The sequence below is a fragment of the Phyllobates terribilis genome, unplaced genomic scaffold (genome assembly GCF_046119375.1).
Source record: "Phyllobates terribilis strain yellow unplaced genomic scaffold, ASM4611937v1 Scaffold_3__8_contigs__length_932513732, whole genome shotgun sequence".
In the NCBI taxonomy this organism is placed as follows: Eukaryota; Metazoa; Chordata; class Amphibia; order Anura; family Dendrobatidae; genus Phyllobates; species Phyllobates terribilis.
Genome location: NW_027362763.1, coordinates 264,798,479 through 264,814,415, shown reverse-complemented (window position 1 = coordinate 264,814,415; position 15,937 = coordinate 264,798,479). Strand labels below are relative to the sequence as shown.

The following is a 15,937-nucleotide window of genomic DNA, read 5'->3' as shown; positions in this document are numbered from 1 at the left end:
AGAAAGGCAGAGAAGAAGAATGGTGAGATCAGTCAAGGACAATCCTCAGACCACCTCCAGAGAGCTGCAGCATCAACTTGCTGCAGATGGTGTCACTGTGCATCGGTCAACTATACAACGCACTTTGCACAAGGAGAAGCTGTATGGGAGAGTGATGCGAAAGAAGCCATTTCTGCAAGCACGCCACAAACAGTCGGCTGAGGTATGCAAAAGCACATTTGGAGAAGCCAATTTCCTTTTGGAAGAAGGTCCTGTGGACTGATGAAACCAAGATTGAGTTGTTTGGTCATACAAAAAGGCGTTATGCATGGCGGCAAAAAAAAACACAGCATTCCAAGAAAAACACTTGCTACCCACAGTAAAATTTGGTGGAGGTTCCATCATGCTTTGGGGCTGTGTGGCCAATGCCGGCACCGGGAATCTTGTTAAAGTTGAGGGACGCATGGATTCCACTCAGTATCAGCAGATTCTTGACAATAATGTTCAAGAATCAGTGACAAAGTTGAAGTTACGCAGGGGATGGATCTTTCAGCAAGACAATGATCCAAAACACCGCTCCAAATCTACTCAGGCATTCATGCAGAGGAACAATTACAATGTTCTGGAATGGCCATCCCAGTCCCCAGACCTGAATATCATTGAACATCTGTGGGATCATTTGAAGAGGGCTGTCCATGCTCAGCGACCATCAAACTTAACTGAACTGGAATTGTTTTGTAAAGAGGAATGGTCAAAAATACCCTCATCCAGGATCCAGGAAATCATTAAAAGCTACAGGAAGCGACTAGATGCTGTTATTTTTGCAAAAGGAGGATCTACTAAATATTAATGTCACTTTTCTGGTGAGGTGCCCATACTTATGCACCTGTCAAATTTTGTTTGAATGCAGATTGCACATTTTCTGTTAGTACAATAAACCTCATTTCAAGGCAGAAACATTACTGTGTCCAACAGTTATTACATATATCAAACTGAAATAGCTGTTGCAAAAACACCAATTTTTATAAAACATTAAGCTTAAGATTAATAGGGGTGCCCAAACTTTTTCATATAACTGTATCTATGCTCTCCAACAAACCCCCCCCCCCCCCTCCACTGATCAGCCGGCTGATGGACCTATCAAGTGCTGAAGTACACCGAGCTGGAGAACCACAGCGCTGTACATTGTAGTGGCTGTTCTTGGTACTGCAGTTCAAATCCCAGTCACTTTAATAGGACCTGTACTGAGAACAAACAATACACTGTACGAATATGGGGTGTTCTGGCATCTGATATTGATGACTTTATCCAATTAAATGATTGTCAATATCATGGCTCCGGACAGACACTAAGTAGAAATGCCATAGGAAGTTATGTCCAGGAGTCTAACAAATTAACTGTTAACTTACATTGTTCTGAAGTATAAATCTCTATTATTAAGCCTTGCTATTAAATCACAAGACAAGCACAGCCTTGTGTGTCAAACTGCCCTAGCACAAAGGGGCCGTTGTAACCCACTCCAAATATTCAGCTGTCCATTACTACACTGCTTAGGGCTCATGCAGACGACGGTGGATCTTGGCCTGATCACGAACTGTCCGTGGGTCTCTCAACCAGAGCATGGCAGCTACACTTGTTTCTATGAGGCCATCACACAAGTAGTGAGACCTGTGGCCAGCCCGTTCACTGCGACCCATGAAAGGACTGAGATCCACGGACATCTGCATGAGCCCTTAAGAAAAGAATTATGGACTCTGATCAGTATCTTTGGGCACCACTTTTGACGTGAGGACCTTACATCGATACTGACTGATGTACCTGGATTGGAAGCTGTTTGGTCAAATAGCACCCGACAAAATTTGTGACATCCCCTCCAAACCAACATAATAAAAATCCAAGAGAAAGTGCTTGATCCACTCTTCCATTCTTGTGGGCAACATACAGCTGGCTGAGGGGAAAACAAAGTCACAATATAAGAATTACTGACATTGCAATGCAACTCCAACAATGGCCACTGTATAATCCTGAATGGCAGACTGGTCTGGATATGGCTTAATAGATTCCCGGCTCTCGCATCGCAGCACAGCTATGAAGACAAACCACTCACAAAATCCATTCAAGAGCCATCTTCATGGTCTCCGCATCAGGATAGCACATCTGCTGATCATACACAAGGGATAGCAGACAGCCACACTCTTCATGGCGACAGCCATCTCCCAACTGCATACTTGCAGTCACAAGCCGATGAGAGAAACATTGAGTTAATCTTAACATACATTTCAGTAGGCCAGCATTTCGGATTTTAAAAACATTTTTCAAGCTGTTATAAAAGTATTCTAATTTACTGAGATAATAACTTTTGTGTTTTCATTGGCTGTAAGCCATAATCATCAACATTAACAGATATAAACACTTGAAATAGATCACTCTGTTGGTAATGACTCCATATAATATATGTTATGATCCGCAACATGAACTAAGGAAAGATAGGGGAAAGCTGTCCCTACAGTAAGACTAAGCTGAATCCCTACGATGTAGCGGGCTGCCTGTTCCTAGCGAACAGACCCGCCTTAGTCCTCGGCTAGTCTGAACTAAGACCTATAGCATAAGGGGAGGGGTCCCTCAAGGAACTAAGGACTGGAACAAAAATGGGACACCTCCTAAACAGAGAAGTTGTGAAGTTGTTGCAGAACACAAAAAGACAAACTTACAAAAAGGTATTAGAGGTCCCAGAAGGACCAAGCGAACTGACAGAAAGGCACCGAAGCACCAGGCAAGAGAAACAGTCAAACACTGAAGTCCAGCACAGCCAAAATGGCGGAGCTGGAATATAAAGGCAGGTGGTCACATGACCGCAAAAGACAAGAAGAAAAAAAATAATAAAATAAATTAAAAAAAAAACACACAGGAGGGTTCTAACAGTACCCCCTCTTTTATGAGGATCCTCCAGGCACAGGCCTATCTGGAAACCTCTTGTGGAAAGCTCTAACAAGCCTAGGAGCAGAGACATCATGCGCCCTTACCCAAGAGTTATCTTCGGGACCGAAACCCTTCCAGGAGACGAGATACTGTAATCTCCCTCTATGCCATCTAGAATTCAAGATACGAGAAATTTCATATTCGCCGTCTTCCACCACAGGAGGAACTGTGACAGTGGAATCCTTATCTGATATATCAGACTTTTTCAACAAGGAAACATGAAACACAGGATTAATCTTCCAGGAAGTAGGGACATCCAACCTAACCGTAGACGGGTTTTTTTAGAGGGAATCCTCAACCGCAGGTTCTTTGAGGACAACCAAACCATGTCACCCACAGTAAACAAAACCTCCTTATGTTTCCTGTGAAAATGCTTCTTGGACTTCTTGTTAGCCTCTTGAAGGTTGCAACGTATATTAGTCCAAACTCTCTCCAAATCACCGGAAAAACTCTCCTCCTCCGGCACCGCCGACCCCAATTTGGAGAGCGAACCAAAAGACGGATGTCTCCCAGTACAACAAAAAAAAGGAGAACACCCAGCAGAGGAGGATGTATGATTGTTAAGAGCAAATTCCGCGAGAGGCAGAAACTCAGACCACACCTCTTGATTGTCCGCCACAAAACAAAGCAAAAACTGTTCTACATCCTGGTTCTTTCAGTCTGTCCATTAGACTCAGGATGATACCCAGATGAAAATGACAAATGGACTCCCAACCTGTCACAAAAAGCATGCCAAAAGCGAGCCACAAACTGAGGTCATCTATCAGAAACAATATCCGTGGGAACACCATGAAGCTAGAGAATCTCCTTAAACACCTTAGCGAGTGTCTTGGCGCAAGGCAACTTAATGAATGGAACCAAATGACACATCTTACTAAAACGGTCCGCGACCACCCAGATGACAGTAAAACCCTCGGACACAGGAAGATCAGTAATAAAATCCATTGTGAGATGCATCCAAGGCGCACTAGGAACCTCCAGAGGGCAAAGCAACCCCGAAGCAGGAGTATGTGAAGCCTTTGACCTAGCACACACCGTACATTGACGCATCCACTTGATGACTTTCTTCTGCCATCCAGGCCACCAAAAACTGCGACTGATAAGTCTCTTAGTCTCAGAAATTCCTGGATGACCTGCTAACCGAGACTCATGACACTCCACAAACAAATCTCTCCTGAAGGTTCCAGGCACGAACAACCTCCCATGGGGAGTGTTAGATGGAGCATCATCTTGAGCTTTCAGAATCCGATTCTCCAAAATTGAGTCCAATGCTGCCACCACAACTCCTTTCTGTAAAATGCTCTCCTCCTCCTCCTCCTCGGCACCAGCCGTAGGAGAGAAGCTGCGAGATAAAGCATCGGCTTTAACATTCTTAGTACCAGGGATATAGGTAACAGAAAAATGAAACCGAGAAAAAAAAAAAAAAAAAAAAAAAAAAAAAAAGTGCCCACCTAGCTTGGCGGGCATTCAAGAGCTTGGCAGCATCCAGATAGATCAAATTCTTATGATCTGTGAAAACCTGAATAGGAAATCTAGCGCCTTCCAAAAAAATGACGCCAATGTTCAAATGCGAGTTTAATAGCCAGCAGCTCCCGATTTCCAGCATCATAATTCGGTTTCCGAAATTTTTTTTGAAAAGAAGGAACAGGATGTACTCCATCCCTGTTCTCCTGAGACAAAACTGCTCTGACCCCCACCGATGAAGCATCGACCTCGACCAAAAAAAGGATTGGTCTCATCAGGCTGCATAACGATAGGGGCAGAACTGAACCTCTCTCTGAGATACTCAAACGCTTCAATGGCCTCAGTAGTCCACTGGAACGTATTGGCACCTTTCCTGGTGAGATCAGTTAGAGGCTTAACAAGTACAGAAAAATTCTTAATGAATTTCCTGCAATAATTGGCAAAACCCCAAAATAGCAGTATAGATTTCAAACCAATAGACCTAGGCCATTGCTGCACAGCCTGAACCTTCACCGGGTCCATCTCAAAGCCCTCGCTGGAGACAATGAAGCCCAAAAAACTAATTTTCTGCACAGCAAACTCACATTTCTCCAGCTTAGCAAAGAGTGAATTATCACTCAATAACTGCAAAACTTCACGTACACTCTGCCAATGGGACACTAGATCTGGTGAATAAATCAAAATGTCATCCAAATACACAACCACATTCTTACCAATCAAAGGTCTCAGGATGTCATTAATAAGGTTCTGAAAAAAATGCAGGTGCATTGGTAAGACCAAAAGGCATCACCAGATTCTGCAAATGATCTACCGGAGTGTTAAAAGCAGTTTTCCATTCATCACCCTCCTTCACTCGTAACAAATTGTATGCCCCCCGGAGATCAATTTTAGAGAACCACTTGGCCCCCACCAACTGGTTAAACAAGTCAGGAATTTACGGCAATGGGTAGGAATTGCGTACGGTAATCTTATTAATTTCACGAAAGTCCATACATGGACGTAAACCCCCTCCTTTTTTTTTTTTTTAACAAAAAAAAATCCAACTGCCACATGTGACTTAGAAGGTCTAATGTGACCAGCAGCCAGGCTAGTCTGTATGTACTCCTCCAAGGCCTTTCTTTCAGGGATAGTCAGATTAAACAAGCGACTCTTGGGAAGAGTAGCTCCAGGAACAAACTCAATGGCGCAATCATAATCCCTATGAGGAGGTAAAACATGCAACTCCTCCTCCAAAAAAAACCCTCCAAAAATCTTGAATAGGTATCGGTAATTGCCCTTTTTCCACAGCCGCAATGCGACCATTACAACATTTATCATAGCACTTCGGACTCCAAGACTTAATCACATTAGTAGACCAGTCCAGTAAAGGATTGTGCAGTTTTAACCAAGGCAAACCTAGAACGACTGGAGAGGGTAAATTATCTACTACAATCAAGTCCAAAATTTCTTGGTGAACTCCATTGATAGTGAGGGGAAATGCAGCAACCTTGTGAGTAATACATTTCAAGAGAGTTATCAATTGCAACCACAGAAATAGGTGATGACAAAGGTTTGGATCTCAATTTAAGTTTTTCCAAAAACCCTTTATCAATCACATTAAGTGTTGAACCACAATCCACAAATACCTGAAATTCAATCAAATTTTCCTGCAAAGTAGTAATCTCTGAAAGAAATACTCCTGCAGAGCGTAAACAAGCTATACGGGAGTACCTGACCTTTTTTTTTTTTTACCTTTACTTAACCACTTTACAGCCTGTGCGGTATTAATACGCACAGGCTGTAATCCCCTGGTAAAGTGAGGGCTCCGGCGCTGAGCCCGCAATGAACCGGGCACATGTCAGCTGATTATTACAGCTGACATGTGCCCGCAACAGCCGCGGGTGGAATCGCAATCCACCCGCAGCTGTTAACATGTTAAATGCCGCTGTCGTGGTCATGACAACCCTGGGTCTGCAGCAGACTCCAGTGGTTGTCATGAGCTGGTCGCTATAAGCGCCACCTAGTGGTCGGTGCTCATAACACAGGACCATTTCTGCTACATACAGGTGATCTGCTGATCATCTGTATGTAGCAGAGGCGATCAGACAAGTGCTGCTTCTAGTCTCCTATGGAGACTATAGAAGCAAGCAAAAAGTAGAAAAAAAAAAAAAAAAAAAAAAAAAGGTTTAAAAATCTAAAAAAAAAATCTAAAAGTTTAACTCACCCCCCTTTCACCCCATTCAAAATATTAAAAAAAAAAAAAAAAAAAAAAAAAAAAAAAACCCTACATAAACATATTTGGTATCGCCGTGTTCAGAATCGCCTGATCTATATAAAAAAAGAATTAATCTGATCGGTAAACAGCGTAACAAGAAAAAAATTCTAAACGCCAGAATTACGTTTTTTGGACGCTGCAACATTGCAATAAAATGCAATAAAGGGCGATCAAAACATCAGTTCTACCCCAAAATGGTATCAATAAAAACTTCATCTCGGTGCGCAAAAAATAAGCCCTCACCCGGCCCCAGATCCCGAAAAATGGAGACGCTACAGGTCTTAGAAAATGGCGCTATTTTTATTTTTTTTTAACCAAACTTTGGAATTTTTTTTCACCACTTAAATGAAAAAAAACCTATACATGTTTGGTGTCTACGAACTCATAATGACCTGGAGAATAAATAATGGCAGGTCAGTTTTAGCATTCAGTGAACGTGGTAAAAAAAAAAAAAAAAAAAAAAAAACACATCTGTGGTTTTGCACTTTTTTTGCAATTTCACAGCACTCGGAATTTTTTCCCCCGTTTTCCCGTACACGATATGGTAAAACTAGTAATGGCGTTGAAAAGTACAACTCGTCCTGCAAAAAATAAGCCCTCACACGGCCATATTGACCAAAAAATAGAATTAGACTTACCGGTAATTCGGTTTCTAAGACCCTCCACGACAGCACACCTGGAGGTAGCCTCCCCATCCTAATTCGGGAGAGGAAAACAAGAGGTTAAATAGCCCCTCCCCGCTACAATCCCAGTGTTTTCAAAGGACCACACAGTATGAATGCTGTAAATATTTATTAACACTAAGGATTTTTCCAATCAAATAAGGAAAGGGCTGGAATTACCCGTGCTGTCGTGGAGGGTCTTAGAAACCGAATTACCGGTAAGTCTAATTCTATTTTCTCCAATCCCCTCCATGACAGCACACCTGGAGTAATACCAAAGAATGAATTTTAGGGAGGGACAGCCTGAAGGACTTTCCTTCAAAATGCTAAGTCTCTATTAGATATTACATCTAGTCTATAATGTTTAGCAAAGGTATGGACAGACGACCATGTAGCTGCCCTGCAAATCTGCTCGATGGATGAACTAGCTTTTTCCGCCCAGGAGATAGACATAGCTCTAGTAGAATGAGCTTTCAAGGATTCCGGAGGAGGCAAATCTTGAACTATGTAGGCTTCACAAGTTGCTTTCTTAATCCAATTTGCTAGCGTATTTTTTTGCAATTTTCTTTCCTTTATTTGGGCCTCCATATTGGACAAATGGTTCTGATCCTTCCTCCGGGTTTCGGTCTCTCTCAAACAGCAGATTAAAGCCCTTCTTACATCCAACGTGTGGAATACTTCTTCCTTGCTATTTGATGGATTTTGACAGAATGACTGAAGAATTATGGGCTGAGACATATGAAAATTAGACGACACTTTGGGTAGAAAAGAAGGATCCAACTGGAGGATGATCCTGTCCTCCAAAATACGACAATAAGGCTCTCTGATAGACAGGGCTTGGATTTCACTCAATCTTCTGGCTGTAGTCAGAGATATAAGCTATGCCGCTTTCCAAGACAATTTGTCTGTGTGCCTCCGCTATTGGCTCGAAAGGATGCATAGTTAGGCCTCTAAGAACTATGTTGAGATCCCAAGGTGGAACTATTTTAGCTCTTGTTGGATTAATCCGAGAAGCAGCTATCATGAACCTCTTAATCCATCTGTTTTGGGCCAAATCAGCATCAAATTAGGAACTTAAAGCCAAGACTTGGACCTTCAGTGTGCTTGGTCTTAAACCTTTAGAAAGACCGTTCTGTAGGAAATCCAATATTCTGGCCACGTCAGGCCGAAAAGGATCTAATGGACGAGGCTCATACCACAGCTTGAAAGCTTTCCAGATTTTTCCAGAGATGGAATTCGTGACCGGTTTTCGGCTTTTTTGCAGTGTATGGATCACCAGTACTGAGAAGCCTCTGGCTTTTAAGAGGGTGGTCCCAGAAGCCAAGCTGCTAGAGACAAATTTTGAGGGCCGGATGGAAAATTGGGCCCTGATGCAGTAGATCGTGGATTCGAGAAAGCATCAATGGATCCTCCATTCTTAGACTGCTTAATGTTCCAAACCATGCTCTTTTTGGCCACATTGGAGCTATTAGGATAGTCTTGACCCCTTCCGACCTGATTTTGTTGTAAAGTCCTTGGTATTAACGAAGTCGGGGGAAAAGCATAAGCGAGCCTGACTTTCCAAGGGTGAGCGAATGCATCTATCCCTGTTGCTGAATCCTCGGGGTCCAAAGAGAAAAAGGCTCTTACTTTTGCGTTCTTCTGGTTCGCAAACAGGTCCACATCTGGGTATCCCCACTTTTGAACAATCATCGGAAATATCTTCGAGTTCAGACTCCACTCCCCTGGATGAATGTCTTTTCTGCTCAGATCAGCATGATAGCTGTCGGAGCCGATAAGGACAATAGATGCTGCTCCGCCCAGTGGAAGATTCTTTCTGAGATCTGTAACCTCCTGTTTCTTGTACTTCCCTGATGTCTCAAGTGGGCTATAGTTGTCATTGTCCGAGTAGACTCTGACATGCGACCCCTGAAGCAGAGAATTGGCTGCCCATAGGGTTTCTTCCACCACTTTCAGTTCTCTTAAGTACGAGGATTGCTCTGCTATTTCTTGCGATCAGACCCCTTGGAAGGCCACGTGGGAGACTACTGCTCCCCATCCCCTTTTGCTTGCATCTGTTTTGACGGATAACAAGGGAAGTTGAATCCAAGCTGAACCTTTCTCCAGATTTCCTGGATAGAGTCACCAATTTAAAGATGCTTTCACCTTCTCTGGCAGATGAATTCTTTTGGAGAGGGAACTTGGAGATCTGACCCAACAGGAAAGGATGTAGTTTTGAAGGACCCTTGAATGTGCCTGAGCCCAAGGTACCGCCTGAATAGATGAGGTCATGGACCCGAGGACGGACATGGCGAATCTTAATGACACTAAGCTGCGGTTCTTTAGTGCATAGACTTTCGACCTCACCTGAATCTGCTTCTCTTCTGGCAAAAAAAGAGGCTGGTTGCTGAGAATCCAGAAGAATTCTCAAGAAGGTCTTCCTGGTGGAGGGAATCAGAACTGACTTTTTGTAGTTTATCAACCATCCCAAAGATTCCAGGATCTGGAGGGTCATCTGAAGGTCTCTTTCCAAACTTGAAACCGAGGGAGCCATCACCAAAAAAAATCGTCTAAATATGGGACGATGCAGATATTCAGTTTCCTTAGATAAGCTACTACCTCTGCCATGATCTTTGTAAATAGGCGGGGTGCTGACGAAATGCTGAAGGGGAGTACATTGAATGGAAAGTGAAGTACCTCTCGGTTCTGAGTTACAGCAAATCTGAGAAATTTTCTGTAATCCGGATGAATTGGCACGTGGTAGTAAGCCTCTTGCAGGACTATTGTTGCCATGACAAATCCTTTCCCAATCAAAGAAATCGTGGACTTTATAGATTCCATCTTGAACCTTCTGTATTTCACATATTGGTTGAGATGTTTCAGATTGAGGATTATCCTGTAAGAACCTGAGACCTTCCTTAGCAGAAACACCCGAGAATAGTGTCCCTCTCCTTGTTCCGTGCGAGACACTGGTGAAATGACCCCCGAGTTTTGAATCTTCTGAAGACCTAATATTAGGAGCCTGTGTAATCTTGTTGATGATAAAAATGTTACCTCTATCACTCTTGGAGGGTAGATGGTAAAGTCTATTTCTGCTCCTACAGTCACCATGTCCAGTATCTTCCTGTCTGAAGATATTAGCTGCCATTGAGGAAGGAAGCTTGTAATTCTGCCTCCTACCTTCTTGGCGTCATTGTCTGTCCTGCCTAGAACCTTGAAAGATATTCCTTCCTCTTCCCCCTTTTGGGTAACTCCAGGGACCAGTTTTACCATTGCCTCTGTACTGAAATGTTTGCTGCTGTTGTTGTTGTTGAGGGGGGAGAATGGTCTCTTTCTGAAACTTCTTGGATTCTTTGGCTCTGGCAGAGACATCTTTTTGTCGGATGCTTTCTCCAACAACTCGTCTAGGACCGCCCCAAACATATACTCTCCTTTAAATGGAACAAAGCTTAGATTTTGATGCATTGTCCCCACTCCACATCTTCAACCACAGGGCTCTTCTCGTAGAATTCAATAATGCTGCAATCTTGATAGACTCCGCAGAGGCATCAGCTAGGAATCCAGTGGCCTTCTGCAGCAAAGGAAGAGATGCTAGGAGGTCCTCTCTAGGAGTAGCTTTCCAGAGATGTTCCTCTAGTTGTTGGAGCCAGAGGAACATGGAACGAGCTACACAAGTTGAAGCAATATTAGTCTTCAGTGAAGCCGCCAATGTTTCCCATGCCTTCCTTAGCAGACTGTCCATCTTCCTATCCATAGGATCTTTGAGCTGTGACGAGTCTTCAAAGGGAAGGGTTGTTTTCTTCACAACCCTTGCCACCTGTACATCAACCTTCAGGACTTCCATCCAAAGCTTAGCCGCCTTTTCATCTAGAGGGAATCTATTCTTCATTTCTCCTGCCATACTAAGCCTTTTCTCAGGGGACTTCCATTCATCCAAAATAAGACTCTGAATGTTGTCATGCACAGGGAACACCAACTTCTTTTTGGATTTCAGACCCCCAAACATTTCATTCTGAACTGCACGGGTTTCCTTCTCCTCTTCCACCTGCATCGTGTCTCTCACATGCGACAACAATTCCTCCATATTCTCGGACGAAAAGTAATATTTCTTATCTTCCTCCTGATCTTCACTTAGGACCCCTTCTTCCGGTTCCTCCATAGACCCCAATTCTGAATCAGAGGTCTCCCTAACCGTATATTTTCTCCTTTTGGGGGGAGATAGACCTTCAGCTCTGGCTTGTGAAAAGGTCTGTGAGAAGGAGGCTAGGGAAGATTGTATTTCCTGCCGAACCATTCCCCTGATTTCTTCCATAAGGAAAGGCTGTTCTTCCTTCACAATGTTGTCAGTGCATTTCCGGCATAGAGGTTTCTTATGCCCTGAAGCAAGCTTTTTTCTACATTTGCAAACTGTAGTGCTTTCTCCCACTCTCGGTGCAGGATCCTTGTCTCCCTAAATTAAAAATAAAAAGAGGGAGATTTAAAATATATTTAGGATCCTGCCCAAAAGAGAGTGGGGAATAACCTAGGACCTAGTACTTACTGGGGCCAGGTTAGCGCTGGGCTCTGCAGAAGCAGGCTTTGGAACAGCACCCTCCATAGTAGCAGAATATTCTGTCCTACCTTAATGGAGTCTTCTCATCTGTGTCTTTTGTAGGGGAGACCGAGATCCAGCGCCAAAATTTCACCTATCCGGTGAAGGATCCTCATTTTCGGGGCAAACCGCGGCTTCTCCATTTGAATTTCCCGCCGCGGCCCCATGTGTTCCACGGTGGAACGCACCGGAAGTGACGCCCCGCAGGCCGAAAGCCTGACTTCCAGTTCCGGCACATCCTGCATGCGCGCCGGAACGCGCCCATGGAGGACCGAGGAGACTCCGGCCAGGGAGCTACAGGAGGCCCCCAGCCCCCAAGATCCTACTCGGCTTTATCCGCAGACGAGTGAGGGGGTCCCGCTCTCAAGGAGACACGGGAGCTGCCAAGGAAGGCCGGAGGCAATCGCTCCCTGCAGCCCGGCAGGTAAATTTAATAGGGCCCTGCTGGCCAGCGCAGGCACGCCAGGTAACCTCTTCATCCCATAGGGACAGGAAAACACTGGGATTGTAGCGGGGAGAGGCTATTTAACCTCTTGTTTTCCTGTCTGTAATTAGGATGGGGAGGCTACCTCCAGGTGTGCTGTCGTGGAGGGGATTGGAGAAAATAAAAAACGCTATGGCTCTGGGAACAAGGGGAGCTTCTACAGACCTTAAGCATGGATCATTAGGTTAGAGAGAAAAGGCCCACCCTTGTGGTTCTTTGCGCAAAAGTGACATAAAACCAATGCGCTGTGATTCATTCCCAGAGGACCTTGGTCTCAAAAGAAAATATAACAAATAAGCATTTTTAAAGGAAAAAAAAAATCTTGCTGTTTACCATAAGAAACATCAGGCAGTCCTACCTTGGGTTCCACAAAAGGCGCTCCAGATCAGCTACTCACGTGTTGCTGGAGCTCGGCCACCTCCAGAGACAATCCCTGCAAGCGTTGAGCCAAAACTCGGACGGAAGCCATACTGATCCCCAAATTTCTTTCCTTTCGTTTTTTTGGGCTGGACTTACTGTTATGACCCGCAACATGAACTAAGGAAAGATAGGGGAAAGCCGTCCCTACAGTAAGATTAAGCTGAATCCCTACGATGTAGGGGGCTGCCTGTTCCTAGCGAACAGACCCGCCTTAGTCCTCGGCTAGTCCGAACGAAAACCTATAGCATAAGGGGAGGGGTCCCTAAAAGAACTAAGGACTGGAACAAAAATGGGACACCTCTTAAACAGAGAAGTTGTTGCAGAACACAAACTTACAAAAAGGTACTAGAGGTCCCAGAAGGACCAAGCGAACTGACAGAAAGGCACCGAAGCACCAGGCAAGAGAAAACAGTCAAACACTGAAGTCCAGCACAGCCAAAAGGGAGGAGCTGGAATATAAAGGCAGATTATCACGTGATCACAAAACACAAGATGGAAAAAACAAACAGGAGGGTTCTAACAATATATGAGTTTCACTTTTCATATTGAAGAACTGAAATAAATTAACTTTTTGATGATATTTAATTTAGTGAGAAGCACCTGTATATGGCCATTAAAAAACAGGATGCAAAACCCCTTCAAAGTCACATGTGACTGATCTGAACATCACAGATGACGTCTAGTGGACTCGCACACAGCGTGTGAAATACATGGCAATGAGAAGCTCTGCACACATTGCTACATGTTTCAGATAAATTGAAAGGTGCCATCACTGAAACATGAACAACCCCATTATAGTGAATGGAGGCAATAACTGGACTATTTTCCTAACATAAAAAACGTATTCCTGGGCGCATGGCTCCTAGCATCCTCCCTACGGGACCTTCACAGGACTTCTGTGATGGTGGATGGTCCGGGGACGTTTGGATGTGGGGCTCTGCTCGGGGTGCTTGTTTCAGGCAGCAGGATGGGCTAATCTATCTCTCCAGTTAAGAGACAGCTTTGCAGTGGGCTCCGCTATGGCACAAAGGGGTCCCTCCAGCACTGGGATGAGGATGCATGCCCCTTCTTGGGCAGCGCACAGGCTCATGAGCTGGCAGGTCCTGCACGCCGTGCCCTCCTGTATACCATGCCCAGCACCGTCACCCATACTGCAGCCTCCCAGTCCCTGCCTGAATGGCACGGTGTTTACTTACGGCAGAGCTGCAAACAGGAAGCAGCAGATAGAGAGCAGTCCTATGGCCACACTCCAGTGCTCCCATACATCCCGCACACACTGCTCCAGCAGCTGCCAGATCCACGGGCTCCCGTCCGGACACAGCAGCTGTCTCGCCTCTGCCCGTGACATGTTCATCCCGACCAGGGGAGGGTACCGGGGCCCGCTGTCTGCCATCCTACCCCCGGAAGGTGCACAGCTCAGGGCCCCGTGGCCCCCGGCGTCTGTTCTCTGTGGATCCTTCCTCTCTCCTCAGCTGCGCCGGCCGCACGGATAATCCGGCTCAGTGATTGGAGGAGCTGACTCCGCCCGCTTGTGGTCCCTCCTAAGGACGTGTCGTTAACTACGTCACGAGGAAGCGGCGCCTCATACACTGAGGGGGGGACCGGCATTGTTGGGGCGTCTCCATTATAGGGCGGTCTCCATTGTCGGGGCGTCTCCATTATAGGGTGGTCTCCATCGTATGGTCGTTTCCACTGTAGGACTCTTCTAGCTGGTTATACTTGTTCTGGACTAAAAGCTGCACTATATTATACTACTCTACTATATACTCATTGATATAATGGCCACGAGCTGTAGAAAATAACTCGCTTTATAACCCGTCATCACCAGCAGTTTCTTGTTCCTTGTCCTCTGAGACCTTATCATTTTCTTGCTGACAGCCATATTTTTTATTAAATTCACCAGTTTATTCACAATGCACTGAAAACAAATAGTAATTTCTTGTGCCGTTCGCCGGGCAGCGGAAATGCCGTATTATCATTAAGCCGAGCGTATGATCTGCCCGTGTGCGCCACAGACTTTGGGGTTCACTCACAGTGGAGTATAAAAAAATCCAGGACAGTGGGACGATTTATTCTCACTTATCATCCGTATACAATCCGTTTTTTTACTCTGCAGCTAATAATCATTTACAGGCCATTTAGAGTTTCCTATGTTACAGAATTGTAATGCATCTGTAAAAATTGAATGTTGCACGGATGGTCCGTATGGCATGAGATTTTTTTTCTCACACTACCGATTTATGAGTGAAATTGCAGCAAACCGAACACAGCTGAGAAAAAACACTGCCTCATTGAATAACATTGGTCCAAGTGCAATCAGAATTTTTATCAGGTTACACCCGTCTGATTTATACGCAGGTGTGAGCGAGCCCTTACAAGGACACACGGACCGCTCACAGACCACATACGGATCACTCATGAACCTCTCACCCACTCACAGACCACACATGAACCATACACAAACCTCTCACAGACCGCATATGAACCTCTCACCCACTCAGAGACCACACATGGGCCACACACAGACCTCTTATAGACCGTACACAGACCACACAATGAACCTCTTACCCACTCACAGACCACACAATGGGCCATACACAAACCTCTCAGAGACTGCACATGAACCTATCACCCACTCAGAGACCACAAATGGGCCACACACGGACCTCTTACAGACCGTACACAGACCACACATGTACCTCTCACCCACTCACAGACCACACATGGGCCATACACAAACCTCTCAGAGACTGTACATGAACCTCTCACCCACTCAGAGACCACACATGGGCTGTAGCATCGGCGTCTCTGCCCCCTGCCAGGCAGAGACGCCGTCCCTCTCACCGCCGCGCTCCCCGCCTGGCGTCCTCCAGCGCTCCTCTTCCTGCTTCTACCGGCGCGTGCAGGTTCCCGGGCACTGTGCTTAGGGCGCTCGCGCGCGCGCTCCCTCCCTCTTGAAGGGGCCCTGCTCGCCGCCCTAAGGAGTCCCCGGCCAATTGCCGGAGGTCCTCCCATATATAAAGCACCTCCTCCAATATGGAGGTGCCCGAGCAATAGTTGATGCACAGTGTACTAACCTCTGCTTCAGCCCTCAGGTCCCGCTGCTAGCCTAACTACTAGTCCTG

The 15,937-nt window shown here is 45.3% G+C and overlaps 1 protein-coding gene across 1 annotated transcript in view; it reads right to left on the bottom strand.

Annotated features, from left to right (window-relative positions):
- LOC141259198 (lysosomal amino acid transporter 1 homolog) overlaps positions 1-14,353 on the bottom strand; it is a 34,306-nt gene extending 19,953 nt beyond the window's left edge. The window contains exons 1-2 of the mRNA XM_073674784.1: positions 14,009-14,353; positions 1,798-1,927 (exon numbers count right to left, since the gene is read on the bottom strand). Of these exons, the coding sequence (XP_073530885.1) occupies positions 1,798-1,927; positions 14,009-14,205 (327 nt within the window). The 5' untranslated portion in view covers positions 14,206-14,353. The remainder of the gene's footprint in view (positions 1-1,797; positions 1,928-14,008) is intronic.
- Positions 14,354-15,937: the final 1,584 nt, after the last annotated feature.